The sequence below is a fragment of the Rattus norvegicus genome, chromosome 15 (assembly GCF_036323735.1).
Source record: "Rattus norvegicus strain BN/NHsdMcwi chromosome 15, GRCr8, whole genome shotgun sequence".
Classification (NCBI taxonomy): domain Eukaryota; kingdom Metazoa; phylum Chordata; class Mammalia; order Rodentia; family Muridae; genus Rattus; species Rattus norvegicus.
The window spans coordinates 45,760,906-45,776,311 of NC_086033.1; the positions used below are offsets into that span (position 1 = coordinate 45,760,906).

At 43.0% G+C, this 15,406-nt stretch overlaps 1 protein-coding gene across 2 annotated transcripts in view; it reads left to right on the forward strand.

Annotated features, from left to right (window-relative positions):
* Window positions 1-15,406, forward strand: part of Ebf2 (EBF transcription factor 2) — a 198,880-nt gene that overhangs the window by 149,957 nt on the left and 33,517 nt on the right. For both annotated transcript variants that reach the window (NM_001108383.1, XM_006252133.5), the window contains 3 exons: window positions 6,424-6,541; window positions 8,161-8,291; window positions 8,995-9,121. In NM_001108383.1, the coding sequence (NP_001101853.1) occupies window positions 6,424-6,541; window positions 8,161-8,291; window positions 8,995-9,121 (376 nt within the window). The remainder of the gene's footprint in view (window positions 1-6,423; window positions 6,542-8,160; window positions 8,292-8,994; window positions 9,122-15,406) is intronic.

Genomic DNA, 15,406 nt, shown 5'->3' on the forward strand with positions numbered 1-15,406 from the left:
AATCCTGGGAATACATCAATATATTTTTTATGGAAAAAAACCCACACTTGTGGGATAGGCAGTTTAAGGTAATTTGAGGGACTCCGGAGTCCAGTCAACAAAGATGAATCTGGGCTTTAAATCTGGCTTGAAAAATACATGTGCCAGCAGTGAGATGGATACCAAGAAGCAAAGTGCAATAGCCAAACTGTTGTTAGGTTGGGCAGCATTAAGGCGAGCTCAGGCAGAATTGTTTCCTTAGACCCTTCTTGTCAGTTATGGGGATTAGCTGGCATATTGAAACCACAATGCATAGTTCTTCCTCCAAGGTGGACTCCCAGCTAGGTTGTCTCCCATGGCAGTGGTCTGATGTGATCCCCTCTTACTTTAATGGCCTCTGTGTTGCTTTTCTCCTTCCACAGGTGGAATATAAAATCCCCACATACAGTTGTGCTTCGGGAAAGCTGAAATAACACGTACAGCAACCGAACAGTAATAAGGGGGAAGCACATCATGAATCTAATTCCATTTCCAGATGTAAAATGTCATAAAGGTTTTTTCCCCCATACTTGGCAGAACAACGGGAATTTCTGAGAGCATTTTATTTCGCTGCATGTATGCATGTTCCTAAGTAGGGGTATCAGAGAGGCCTCGGCAGTGAGCGAGCTATAAATGCCTTCTGTTACCGCTTTGCTGAGGCCCCACATTGAGCTGAGAGGTGTATGACCCTCACAGAAATGGCAGGAGCCAGTGCCTGACTAATAGTAGAATCTGGCGTGACTTTAGAGCAAGCACTCTAAAGATGGGGTGGAGGGGGGTAAGGGGCGGGACAAGGGGGCTTCTAACCAGAGTCATTACTCTCTGCAAACAATGGGATTGTTGTCTATTTCAAAGAGCAAATTGCTTAGCCTTCCCACCCATTTTTCTTCCTGACTTCTTCATTTTTAATCATCTTCACATAGTTGCCTTTGGAGACCCACCTGGGTATGGGGCGAGAAAGGATGGCAGGGAAGGACTAGATCATTCCTCTGGCTAACGTGAACCAACAAAAGTCATATAGTCAGAACTTTGAGAATAGAGCTTTTGATAAATAGAGCAGTTCCGAAAGTGTAGTGCAAGGTGTGGATAAGTCCGTTTTGATGTCTACTTGCCATGCGTAGAATATTAATATCAAAGAAACTGTTTAAAAATTAACTGTGAAGGCAGATTAACGGGCTACTCCCACTGTGATGTTGTATGAACTGGAAAGAGCATTTTCCACCTCAGCTCCTGCTTGGTATAAATCACCAGGGTAAGAAACATGGGCTGTCTTAACAGTGATAAAGAGAAAAATAGAATTTGAAGAAGGCAGTTTTCAGGTGGACTTTGTAAGAAACTGCTCGCATGATTGTGGGTTCCATTCTCACATCTGTCTTTGTACTCTTCAAGGGACTATGATGTCAGTGTTGCCCTCCTGTCTCTCTCTGCTAACACTACCTTATCATTAGGTGACTCAAAATAGAGGCACACCAGGGCAGAGGCAAGTGAATGGCTGTGAATTTGAGGTCAGCCTGGCCTACACAGTGAGTTTCAAACTACCCAGGGCGACCTGACTTCTCTTGCAGAGAACCTGCATTCAGTACCCAACACAGACATAGTAGCTCACAAACATTTGTAACACCAATCCCAGGGGACATGATGCCCTCTTCTGGCCTTTATGGGCACCAACCACACGTGTAGTATATGCACAAACATGCAGGCAGGACACAAACAAAAAGTTAAAATTAATAGTTTTTTTAAGGGAGGAAGAATGAGACTGTGCACTCACCTGTCTGTTAGGTCTATGTTTACTGCCTAACCAAAAATTAGAGTTGACAGTCAAAATAAAACAATGAGTTGCAAAAAGGAAGGACCACTCTCACGTAAACTGTGAGTGAATTCAACTACTCTCCCCTCCCCTTTCTCAGAACTTTGGCCTGAGGGTATCTTGAGATGATTGAATTGCTTGCTGTGTGGGTGTTGAAGTGCCTGAGGATGGAGCTACCATCTACCAGGACTTGTGCAGATCTGAAATACAGACACATCAACAGAGAGAAATAAATGGAACTTGTCACCAGGATGAGCGGCAAACACGGAGGTCCATCCCTCATGAATTATGGACATCTGTATTCCTAATTGGCATTCTTTCAGGCTGTGCCAGCAGACTGGCGGTGCCAGGAGAGCCTCGGAAAAGATGAGATGTCAAGTTTAGGTGACAAGAGACATGGATAAGTCTTGGTCCATACGGTTGCTATAATACTGGCGATTTTGGGTTTGAGGGACCTCCAAATGGCATGTTTCATCCAGACCGAAAGTGCTTCTTTCAAAGCAGATGGGTTTACAATCTTAGAATAACAAGTGGTTCTGATGGTTGCACGACCAGCAGAGTCAGTGGTAAGACGCATATAAATAGTTAACAAGGTAATGGTAAGAAATGTTGACCTTGATTTGTTTAGCTAAGATGTAAAGATTTTTGAAGGTCAAAGGTGTCCTTGTGTAGTGTTTTGGAGTCTAGCTGTGTCTGACCCTCTAACATTAAGCTGCTGTAGCCTGCAGTTTTGAAGAGTGAAGCAAACCAGGGGGAAAGCGAGGAGGGGGAGAGAACAGGAAATGGAGTGAGGTGTTTCAGGAAGTTGTCAGGGGTTGACTGATTGATTCCAGATGGAAGGGGTCAGCCTTTGTGACCCAGGAAATACTCACTAGGGGAAAGAAGTTGGCTTGGGGAAGGGGAAGGCCTGGGAGTGGGATGATGTTGGAATGTGCATTCTACTTCCTTTAGCCTTAAAACATGGAGAAGTCCTTACTCCTTGGGATAGAATAATATCAGCGTTGTCATCATCCATCAGAGAACAGAGAAGGAAGTTAAACCTGAAGCCTTGACTGAGCCAAATGGGTCTTCCCGTCCATAATGCAGCTTATTCTTCTAGAAGTAGAGAATGTATGTAGAATCCAGAGTTCAAGCATGGATAGGGAAAACTCATGTCTGATTTCATGTGCTGGAATTTGTGAATCAAATCCATTAGTTTTTTTTTTTCCTAAGCACTTCACAACTTCACAGCCTAAGGTATTTGGAATATGAAAAAAAGAATTTCATGCACACGCACACATATATGCACACAAATGAACATACACACATGCACACACGTACATGCATGCACATACATTTGGACATAATTTAAAATCTTGTAATAAATTTTGCAGACACTGAAATAATTCAGGTTAATTCCCTTGCTGTCATGAGAGGCCAGCACTAGCCAGCAAAAGATTAAAATTTATTTCCATTGTTAATAGAAAATAATGAAGTGCATGTGAACCACTAGGGTATATCATTCGGGAAATGTTCACTTTGGAACCGAGTCTTTCTCCACCCAAAGCAGACTATGATGAAATCTGCTGGCTAGAGAAAGCTCTGCATTTTGTGAGTGAGAAATGTGACAAGCTTGTGCAATGAATCAGACAGTTCCTGAGTGACTATTCCTCATAGTCTCAACGTCCTCGGATGGAGCTGGGGTTCTTCTTGGAGTTCCCAGTCTTGCTTGTTAACGTGTAATGCTTGAAGTTCTCTCTTTCATTTTTGTTTTATGCTTGAAGATCTATTTTGCACACACAGATTAATGCCTGCCCCTTCCCCATTCTACTGTTTTCAGAATAGCACAAACATAGGTGATGCTGTTTAACACACAGTCTCCAATCCTGTCAAAATGAGGTCTGTTTCTTCCTCTGACTCGAGGCATAGTCTTGTACTCTCTGAAATCACTCTGATAAGCACTCAGGCCTGGTGTACTTGCCAAGAGTGATGGATGTCTGTTTTGCGGTCGCCACCACTGGATAGGAATTATCAAGAAGGACTTTTCTCAGACGTTCACATGTTAACACAGACACAATTGGAAACAGACCTAAGGCTAGACAGGCTACATCCCTGAATTGTGAGCAATTATATGGGCGATAATTTCCTGAATGACAACTGAGCTTCCTTTAAGTTTGTTCTCCGAGTCCCCAGGGCCTGTCATGACTCCTGATGTGTAGTTGGAGATCAATGATTATCTGTAGAGTCAAATGATTGAAACTCATTTATATCCATGTAAAATTTTCATATAGGCTACATCAAGCCCACAGAGTGAGGCTACACGAAGTGATTTGTGGAACCATGGGTCCTGGGGATTCTTTTAAACCTATTAAATTATGAGTCTTATAAAATGCTAAAAGATGCCATCCCAGTGGCTGATAGCTCAGCCAGTAAAATGTCTGCCACAGAGGCTCAAGACCCCGAGTTCGGATCTCCACTTTAAAAAGCTACAGGTAATGGTGTGTGCTCATAGTCCCAGTTTTGGGAAAGTGGTGACAAGGAGTGTCCCTAGGGCTACTGTCAAGCAGCCTAGGCTAATTGGCAAGCTCCAGACCAGTGAAAGACTCAAGACAAGGTGGCTATCACTTGAGAAATGCCACCCAAAGTAGTTGACCTTATATATGCATTCCCATGCAAAGGGACACATACACATTCACACACACTTACACACACACACACATACACACACACACTCATACACACACTCACATATATATATATACACACACATACTCACACACTCACAAATTCACACACCCAGTTACATATTCACACATGTACATACACACACTCACATACTCACATACACATACACACTCAAAAATACACATACACACATTCACTCACATGCCTGAAATTCCCTTCAGGGCAAAAGAAAACAAAGAAAGAAAAGACCATTCCTTGGGATTATATCTAACTAGGAAGGGGAATGTAAAATCATTTTCTGAAGAGATAAAACATTCTATCTCCTGAGAGGAGAATGGGTTATGCCATGAAGGTTTACTATAACACTTTCGGACCTGTACTTGTCACAGTTTTCCATACAATGGGAGAAGGGAGGGGACCGTGGGATCTATGGGATGAGAACAGCAATGTTTGAATGGGTTTTGAAGTTGAATGATGGGTTCTCAAATTTTGTTATGCTGGTCTGTCATCTTATTTGCCTTAAACCATCCATAATAAAAAGGTGATTTTTGGGAAGGCTGATTTCTTTCCTATTGAGATCTGAGCAAGGCCATGTCTTTCCACCCTCCTCTTTCATTTAATAAGTTGGAAAGGCGTGGTAGAGCAATTACAGGTAGAATGATAGCAAGAGTCTTCATTAGGGCCACAGGCAGAGAGAGTCATTCTGAAGCACGGCTCATTAGATTATTCCGTGTCCTTCCTGGAAGAGGTGATACATATTTATGAGCATGTATATAATAGGTTTCTTTCTCCAAAGAGCCATGGAAAGCCTGACGTGCATAACTGCATGAACTGAGTAGTAGCATTCCTTCTGGGACACTCTTCTTCCTGGGTCAAGTCCAAGGGTGGTAGGTGTGGCCACGCATGCTCTTTTCTGTCTCTCTTAGCTCAGCTCTGCCTTTGAACTTCTTTCATGATCTGACCAGCAGCATATGTAACAGAATTCAATTCTCTCTACATAGGCTAGCTACCATTCTGCAGTCTGGTCATAAGACCTCTGAGAGCAGTGGTGTGGGGAGGCCTTTCAGTTGCTGTGATTACTAGTGCTAATATCTCTTTCTAGAACCTTCTCCAGAGTGTGGAATTAGACTAGATAATGTCTTCTGTCTTACTAGCTGGACAAAGGAGGCAGGAGTGAGGCAAATGGGACATGAATCACACTTCAGCCTGTATTTTATATCAAATATAAATATGCCAAATGCTTTACATGCACCATCTCTCTATCTCGTTCTGGGCTGCAAGAGAGATAGCTTGTTTATGTTTCCTAGATAAGAAAAACAGATTTTCAAAGGTTCGGTGTTTACATTAGGAGTTTACATTAGGGCGCAGTGGCCTAGGATTTCAATTTGGTTTTCACTCCAAGTTCTTATTCTTCATTGTTTCACACCCATCCCTGCCCTTTCCTCCAATTAGATACTAAACATTCCGTATTTCCCATACTGCATTTGGGGATCCTCGTCTTCTCATGGGATCTTTATCACTGTTTACATGTGCAGAGGGACACTGGACACAACCGATTAGCTAGTGTTCCAATGACCACAATCCAAGGGACAGGATTTTGGTTTCCAAGCTTGGAGAAATGAGCTTCCTAAAGAAGGTTCTGCCTCAGTTCCTGCATTGTACTGTCTGCAGCTGTGGCAGCAACTGGAAAACAGTTCTACTGTGATGAGATTTCTGGAAACAGCCAACAGAGGGCCAATTTCTCCTGCATGACATTGACAGAGTTTGAACTCAAAGACATAATAACCCACGAACCAAAGGCTGCCTCTTGTTCTACTCCAAAATTTTTGTCCTGTCTCTTACTCACCTTGCAGAAGTATTTTACAAGGACTCATGGTACACTAGCACCCTGGTATGAAACTAACCAAGCTCTCCCCTTTTTACTTTAAATGCAGGTCGTGTTGTCTACAACGGTCAATGTGGATGGACATGTGCTGGCTGTTTCTGACAACATGTTTGTTCATAACAACTCTAAGCATGGAAGGAGAGCGAGAAGGCTTGACCCATCAGAAGGTAGGGCTGGGACACAGCCCAGAACTTGTTCACATCACTTGTTTGTTTATAGATAGTCTCGAGCCCAGACTGGTCTTGAGCTTACTATCTAGAAATTACCTTTGATCTTTCTACCTCCGCCTCCCAGTGCTGGATTGCAGCTGTCCACCATCACACTCTGTATCTGTGGTCCTGGGGATTGAACTTGGAACTTCTTGTATGCTAAGCAAGCACTCTACCACCTGAACCACATTCGGCCCCACGGGCCTTTCTAAGTGCTACTAGACATGCTGACTGTACTCCGCCCCATTCAGCTCCCAGCCAGCATGCAGCGCTCAGTCTCTTCTATTCCAATCTGTGTTTCTCTTTCAGAGAGACTGGTGTTTCAGGCAATTGTGGGCCTATGACATCTTAGTTAAACAGGAACAGTACAGTGCCAGACATGCATGAATAAGTGTCAGATGTGTCTTTAAACAGATTGTGGGCAAAACAAAACAGTGTGCAGAGTGAAGCTGACACTAATTGATTTTTGTTTGCTTGGACAAGAAGAAATCATGGGCTGCTCTGGGTCGTTTTCCAAGTGCATTAAACTAATTAGAAATACTGGTAACTGTTAAATTTCAAGTTGTCCAAAAAATTAAAGTATATCAATGGACAAACTGACAAACTAAGTGAACTCCATCCCACTTGCCTTCCCTGCTTTTTTCACCCCAAACCTGCTGGTATTGGAAGACCTCATGCTATGGAAAAGAATGAAATCCAGCTATGAGTTTACTATTGATGCTTCACTTGCTACATATTGCCCACCAGCCCTCTTCCCAGCTCAGCCCTTAAAACGGATCTTATATCTTTTAAAATAGGAATTAATGAACTGAAAGAAAATGATTGAATCAGTAAAGAATTTGGAGTGGTGTTAATTCTCCCACAGTGGGCACTGAAAGGGAAGAAGAAAATCCCAGAGTTCAGAGCTCTGAGCCCTTCGACTTTCTTTTGACTGATTGGATGTGATTGACTGGCCGTTCAAAGGGGGCTCATGTTTTTGGAGTCCTGCCAAAGTTCTCCTCCACCTTTGACCCTGTCAACTTTGGAAATGGAGTGATGGATTGAGTTTAGTTATGGCCTGAACACAGCATTGGGTTCCTGTTGGGATGCAAAGTCCAGAGGCCTTGAACATATGCATGAAGGGAGGAAACTGCTCTACAGCGTTGGGAGAGCGATTAGAGGTTGTCTCTAGGTGGGGTTGAGCAAACCCTTCAACTACGATAGGTCCCGTTTCCTCTTTCTCTACCCAGCATGTTAACAAGCCTTGTAAATCTTAACATTATAGGGCAGAGGAGGTGGAGAGAGAAAAGGGATTTACACTTTTCCAGAGTGATCAACTTATAAAAATATGGGCAAAAAACAACAGAGTTTTTAAAACACCCTTTACACAATTAGCTAAGTGTTCCAGCCTTTCATACATAATGGCCAACTTGCTCGGCTTTAATGACCTGGTAAAAACCAACAGCCAATTAGGGAAGGATGGGAAATAACACAGATTCTTGGAATGACCAACGGCTTTCCAGGACAGCACCTTTCCCAAACCCCAGACATCACCCACAAAGGATACAGAGCTGACTTGTTCTTTCTCGTCTTTCCAGCTACACCCTGCATCAAAGCCATCAGTCCAAGTGAAGGCTGGACCACGGGAGGGGCCATGGTCATCATCATTGGTGACAACTTTTTTGATGGTCTCCAAGTTGTATTTGGTACCATGCTCGTATGGAGTGAGGTAAGCCAAAACTATTTGCTTTCATGATATCCTTGGACTCCCATAGTTCTTTTGGGCTGGGGAAACTAGCAGTTCCTGGGGAAGTAGCACCATAAATATTCATTCCTGTGTACCTACTATGAGCAAGGCATGCAAGGTACCAAGATATGCAAAGTCATAACATTTGGGGAATGAATTCCTTAAAATGATAAATATGCATCATAGTATTAAATGAGATTGTGAAACATTAGAGCCCAAATATTGGATCATAGGAGAGTGATGGAGAAAAAAGTTAGGGCATCTTTCCATCATCGAAAATTACATTTTGGAAAAATTCAAATGATACCAGAGAAGAGCATGTTTATGTTATGCTGTGTGTTGGGGGGGGGAGTCAGAATAACGGTGGATATGCATAATCTAATTCTGTGACACACAACCATGGAAATGTCTGGGCAACACACCAGATCCTAATATTGGTTGTCTCTGCATTATATAATTTTAGATTTCTTTGCATAGCTTCATAAATCCATAATTTTCCAAATTAGACATGTTTGACTTATAATTTATAATCAGCAAAACCAGCTAAGAGCATTACCAAAAGTGAAGTGTGGGTGCTGAGTTGGGCTTGGTAATTGCCAAACCGACATGTGAGGCTAAGAGCAGTGACCTCTTTCTCTGGTTGCTTGTCTAAGTGACTGTCTTCCCCTGTCTCTTCACTTCTCAGCTTATAACCCCTCATGCCATCAGAGTACAGACCCCTCCCCGGCATATCCCTGGAGTTGTGGAAGTGACACTATCTTATAAATCCAAACAGTTCTGCAAAGGAGCCCCAGGCAGGTTCATCTACACAGGTAAGAAGGAAAATGATTTCTAAGGTTGCTGGTTCCTAGCTCATCTTTGCTCTCATCATCAGTATCTCTATTGTGTAGTCAGCCTAGTTATTCTAGTTCTTTCTGGCACTGTGGGAAGAATGGACTGACGGGGGGGGGGGGGTTGTCATCAAATGAGAAGTGAAGACTCAACTGTCGATTTGAACTTGACCCAAGGACCTTCTCCATGATCTACCCATTGGTGGCTATGGCAGCTCACTTCGGGAACGTACCCTTAGAAACACACCTCTGTTATAACCATACTAGGGACTTGTATATGAGCAGCTGGAGAGACATAGTCAAAGTTGTTGCCCATGAGTTTTCTTGGCAGCAAGTCAAGCATGTTGCCCAGTAGAGTGGTACCAAGTATTTTAAAACCTTACACAAGTAAAACCCATTCAACTGTCCAATTTTCACTAAATGTCTTTTTCACAGTAGCTTCTCCAAATCAGTTGAATGACTGCTTTCTTCTGGCAAGATGGACAGATGACACATGAGACAGGATTTCTTCCCTGTCTGGAGGTTTAGGAACTTTTGGAGGATGTAGGTGGCTGACTGCCATGTATGGGTGGAGATTTTCTAAATTCAAAATGCAAAGTATCCATTGTAAAAAGGGTGAGTTTTAAGAAGGGAGATCGGTGTGGATTGAATCATGGGATTCAGGACACCTACCTGTCTCAGTATGGACAGCAACTGATGGGAAAGAAAACTGTATCTCCCAGTGGGCACAGTTCACCCACTCATCTATGCCTTTTGTAGAATGTCATAATGCTAGCTTATGAGATATTGAATGGAGGAAAATAGAGTACCCCTAGTGAAGTGAATGTTTTGGGGTTCAAGGCAGATGACAAAGTCAAAGGATGATGTGATTTCACTCAGGGGAAAATACGGGTAGGAGAATGAGGGGCCTTACATGGGTCGTCAGGAGACCCCTCTGAAGTAGGGACATTGAGCTCAGAACAGTATCACAAGAAGGGACAACCCACAGAAACACACCCCACCTTTACCTCCACCTTCCTCTTCAATCCATTCACATAGTCTTCCTATTACCCTATAGCCCCAGAGAGCTGGTGGGTCAGTGGTGTTTTCTGAAACCTGGGAGTCCATAACTCTGTTGGAGTGATGGGGTGTGCCTGGCAAAGAACACAGCAAGGTGATAAGCCAGAAATTTAAAGGAGCCCAGTGCCACTGGATGGGAATAGGAATGCCAGGGCATTAGAATGAGGGGCCTGGGACATGGAGCAATTGGGAAATAAGGAAGGCAGACAGGATGAGGGGAATGGGTAAGATGTTGAGCCAGGGAGGATCTAGGCAAGAATAAGAAATGCAAGGATGGGTGTTGCCATGGATGGGAGAGTGGGAGGAAGCTTGAGAAGGCCCTTTGGGAATCCCAAAAAGGAGGACTAAGGACAGTGAGGAAGAGCTGAAAAGGAGCAACTGGGGGAGGAAGAGCCAGAGAGAATGGGCTGTCTCTGATGTCTGGTGAAGAAGGCCCTTTCTCCAGGACACTTAATACTTTCTTGGTATCTTCAGTATTTAGTCCAGGTTCCCCTGGGAGTAGATGATGGGTCTAGCCTTGGAAGATACAGCTGAGTGTTCTAACAAGGACTTTGCAGCCAGACTTCAACTCTCTACTGAAGTTGAAGGTGATCTCAGTTCTCAAGGAGCTATAGGCACTTTGAGACAGTGTGTGTGTGTGTGTGTGTGTGTGTGTGTGTGTGTGTGTGTGTTTGCACACTTCCTTAGAAAACTGAGACTTTTACTTCTAGCTGCATTTAATTGCCAAAACCTACTTTGGCTCTCAGACAAATGATGTTAAATCCCTTAACCTCTGGCTGCATAGTCTAGTCTAGTCTAGTCTAGTCTAGTCTAGTCTAGTCTAGTCTAGTCTAGTCATTGACTGAATATGTGTTTAAAATTATATTCAAGGTACAGGACAAGTAATGTTAGGATACCTCAGCATCCTACTATTCTAGAAGAGACGATAGGTACTTTAGATTCCAACAATTAGGTTAAGTCTCATAAGATATGTAAAAGCCAAAGGGGTTGTTGAAGTATCTATAAGGGAGGGACTAACTCAGGGAAACTCTAGAATCCAGAGGGCTTCTTGGAGGAGGGAAATATACAAGGACATTTGAAAACAGTAGTTTTTCATCTGAGGATCTATATTTCTTGGAAACAAACATAGTGTGCCTAATGGAAGACAAACCCAGGATGTCATAGCTGCTATGTGGTATGCCTAAGTGTCAGTGTCAGCAAAGTACTCTCCTCCAGTTTAATAAGATGTGATTTGCCATGTATTATCATGTTACTGACATCACTGTTTGTATGCGCTGAGTGTGCATGATGCTGAACCTCATATACATTGAGCATGCGCGCCATGCTCAGCACTGACTATTGGGACACATCAGACCTTCAGACTCTCACCTTCCCAGACATTAATGTAAAGGTAAGCTGTACATGTTGTAGAGCTGTCACTGGCCTGGTAAAGAGTCCCCTGTTCCATCCTGTAAGGTAGGATATGTTTGCGACAGGGCCGAGGAGAGGACATTGTAACGTGGAGGCTAGGCTAGGACGGTAATGCTCAAACAGCCAGCTCTCCAGGTGATTCAAAACAAAGGTTGGATTGGAGAACCTACTGATTTTCATGGTGCAGACACTCTTTCTACTGTGATTTCAAGCTACTGGGTAACACTGTAGGTTTGTGGGACTTGCTTGCTTCCACAAGCTGGAAAGCCAGGGCTTTGTGAGCACTTGGAATGGAGTGGGCACACAGTGAACAGGATGTTAGGTCCATACGTGGCATGTATATCAATGTTCCTTTTATTCTCATATTGGTGTCTTTGTGGCCTCTGGTTTGAACAAGTAACAGCAGATGTGATGAATGCTAATACTTAGGTGAGATGTAGAAACTGGATTTCAATGATCTTTTGTTGTTTGTTTGTTTGTTTGTTTGTTTGTTTTTGAAACAGGGTTTAGCTATGTAGCCCAAACTGGCCTTGAACTTGAGGTCTTCAAGTGTTGAGACAAACTGAGTGTTCTCAAACTCAAGTGTTAAAAAGAACTTAGAATAAGCCAAACAGAGGGTCTTGTGTATGAAAGGCTCTTGGGTGGAAAGAGCAACTTGATATTTGGCCAGCACCATGAATGAGACAGAAGGCCTGAGTGTAAGGCAGCTTTGGCACAAGCTGAAGGGGCAGAGAGTCGGTCATCTAGGAATACTCTCTCAGCTCATCGACTACTGTGGGGAATAGTGTCGTGATCAAATTAGACTCTTCAAAGGCAGGATTGGGGTTAGGGGATGGCTCAGTCAGCACAGTGCTTGCCATATAAACCTGAGAACCTGACACTGAAGCACAGAAAACATATAAAAAATATACAGGCATAGTGGTATGGGAATCAGACAAGAGAACATCTGGGGCTCACTGGCCAGCCAGTCCAGCCAAGCTAGCAAACTCCATGTTTATCAAAAGACTTTGTCTCAAAAAGGAAGCAACTGAAGAAGACACTCGATGTACACCTCTGGCCTCCACACATGCACACAGATGAATATATACATGCTTTCATACATGTGAGTAAACACACGCGCACACACACATACACATGCATGCATACACACATGCACGCACGCACGCACACACATAAGGGTCTTTTTGGCTGTGGTGCAGAGAATGGCTTAGAAGGCAGTGTAGATGTGTGGATGCAGAGGGTCAAGTGGAGGCCAGTGTGGTGGCCTAGACTGGCAATGACAGAAGCTTGGATGACAGTGCTGGTGGTGGGGACAGGCAGAAGTGAATGGAATTTAGGAAGTAGCATTGATGGGGACTTGATGATTGATTGGATGGGGTGATGGTTGGAGGGGGAGGGATGGAGACAATGCTCAGGTTTCAAGTTTGAAAAATTGGGTGGGTAGAGTTAGAAAGTGATGTTTTTTAAGGTATAGAGTGCTAGGGGAGTTCAGAGGGAGGACAAAATACTTCCAGCTGGCGGAGAAAGTGGGAAGATTTAATATTGTAAAGATGTCGATTAATGAATACATTTAGCACAATGCCAATCAAAATACCAACAAGATGTTTGGGGGAAACGATACAAAGTTCATCTGAAAAGGTGTTAAACTAGAAGTCCTGGCTTTGAAAAAACAAAAGGGCCCTTGCCCCTACAGACATTAAAACCTATTTTAAGGTTTAATAATTAAAAGAATATGGGATTGTGCAGGATTGTATGGAAATGTCAAGTAGCAGAAGAGAAAAATATCAAAACAAACTCCTTCTGCACACATTAAGTGTGTCAGTACTTAAGTACCAGCATGCTGGGGTTCTTTCTCATGTGAGTGAGGAAAAGACAGAAGGTTTATAACTAGTTAGAAAGTATCAGGAAGAAAGATTCAAATTGCTAGTTGGACATTGTCAACTGGAAATATCTTAAAATTAATTATTGTTCATTAATATTTACATATTTCAAAAGGATCTACAACTAAGACATAATTATCTTGCTTATCTGGACCCTAAGAAGAGACCACTATATAAAAAGTAAAACGTATCCCATCAAACAAATCAAGCATTAAGAACAAAAACGCCTGGAGCACGCTCAGCTTTGGAAAACACAGTCTTACCTACAACTTACCTATCCATTCGCTGAAGAAAAACATTATGCCTCCTATGAGTTTATGGCTAGCCTCAGCTATAGGAGACATTATCCAGAAGGAAGGAAGGAAGGAAGGAAGGAAGAAGGAAGGAAGGAAGAAGGAAGGAAGGAAGGAAGGATTGATTTATTTCAATGTACTTATTCTATAAATGGCAGTAAGAACAAGAAGAGTGGCATAGATTTTTTTTCCCCTAACAAGGTGGCAAAGTTTCTTTATTTTTTTTAAGCAAGGAAAACACACAGGATGGTAGAACCAGAAGAAGGTGAGGGCTTCTGTCATAGCGCAGCATGGAGGAAAATAGTTAGAGACATGCTCCTGAAAGGTCCTGGCCCTAAAGAATGTGTGTGCCTCATGATCTAATGGATCTACTCTCAGCGATGTCTACTCAGAAAATAATTGAATTTGCCCGGGGCTCTTCATTGGACTTCTATTTATAGTTGTAAAAAAATTAAGAATAGCACTGATGTCCAGTGGGGGGTTTCATGAAGTCAAAAAGAGGATGTGTTTATGCATTTTGAACATCAAAAATAATAGTGTAGATAGGATCTCATTTACATGAAAGGTACCATGATTTAAGTTTTTAAAAAGCTTGTGCATAGCCTGCACCCACCATGGTGCAGGCCTGTAATTCCAGCACTGGGAGGTGGAGGCAGGAGGATCAGTAGTTCAGGAGCATCTTTAGGTAGAATAGTAAGATTGACGCAAGCCTTGGATACATTTTTTTAAAAATCAATAATTTAAAAATCTTATACTGAGCATGGCAGCACACACCTTTCATCCCAGCACTTAGGAAGTGGAGGCAGGGGCATGACAAGTGTGGGCCAGCTGAAGTTACATAGCCTACCTACTCTGTTCCCACAACATGATAAACTTTTGACAAATAAAAAAAGGGATAGTCGTACCAATATACAAGTAAGCAACTGTAGTTTTTTTGGTATTGGTATTTTTAGGTTTTTCATATTAATTGTGTCTATTTGTGATTTTTGGTAAAAGAATTACAAGATAAAAACTCCATGTCACGTATGTTTAGATATGGAAAATGTGCGCTCCTAAACGTGACTCTTTGTGTCCGAAGATACTCCTTGCGGATGGAGGCCGGGGAGAGGAAGGGGCAGTGAGAGGCAGGCAGAGTGAGAAGGGTCAGAATTCTTTAGCTGATGCTTTTGCAGTAGAGAAGAAAGTAAAAAACACTGAGTCAGAGAGTCTGGGGCTGAGCCAGTACATCCACCTTGAGGTCACTGGGCCAAGTGCAATTCATACTGGTGGCCCAAAGAAACCAGTATCATCCACAGAGGGGTCTAGGTCCCCAGGGAATGGATTCATGTCTTCTTGTTTTCCTTGCCGAAAGATCGTGAAAGCTGACTTAGTTTTGGTGTGATGGTTGGAAAGGCAACAGCCTCCAAAGAGACTGAAGAAAACAGTTTCTCCCAGACCTGGGTCCTCACTCTAGCCAGCCCACAGAAGGCTGGCTGCTTTTCTATGGCGAGATAGACAAAGAAGTCTTGGACTTCTAGCCAATCTGGTCTCCCACTGCTGGGATTTTAACCATAAGCTGTGTTCTCTAAGCACCTTCCCCTTTCGGTTTGGTATTGGGGCTTCTCTATTGGATGATACTCACTGTG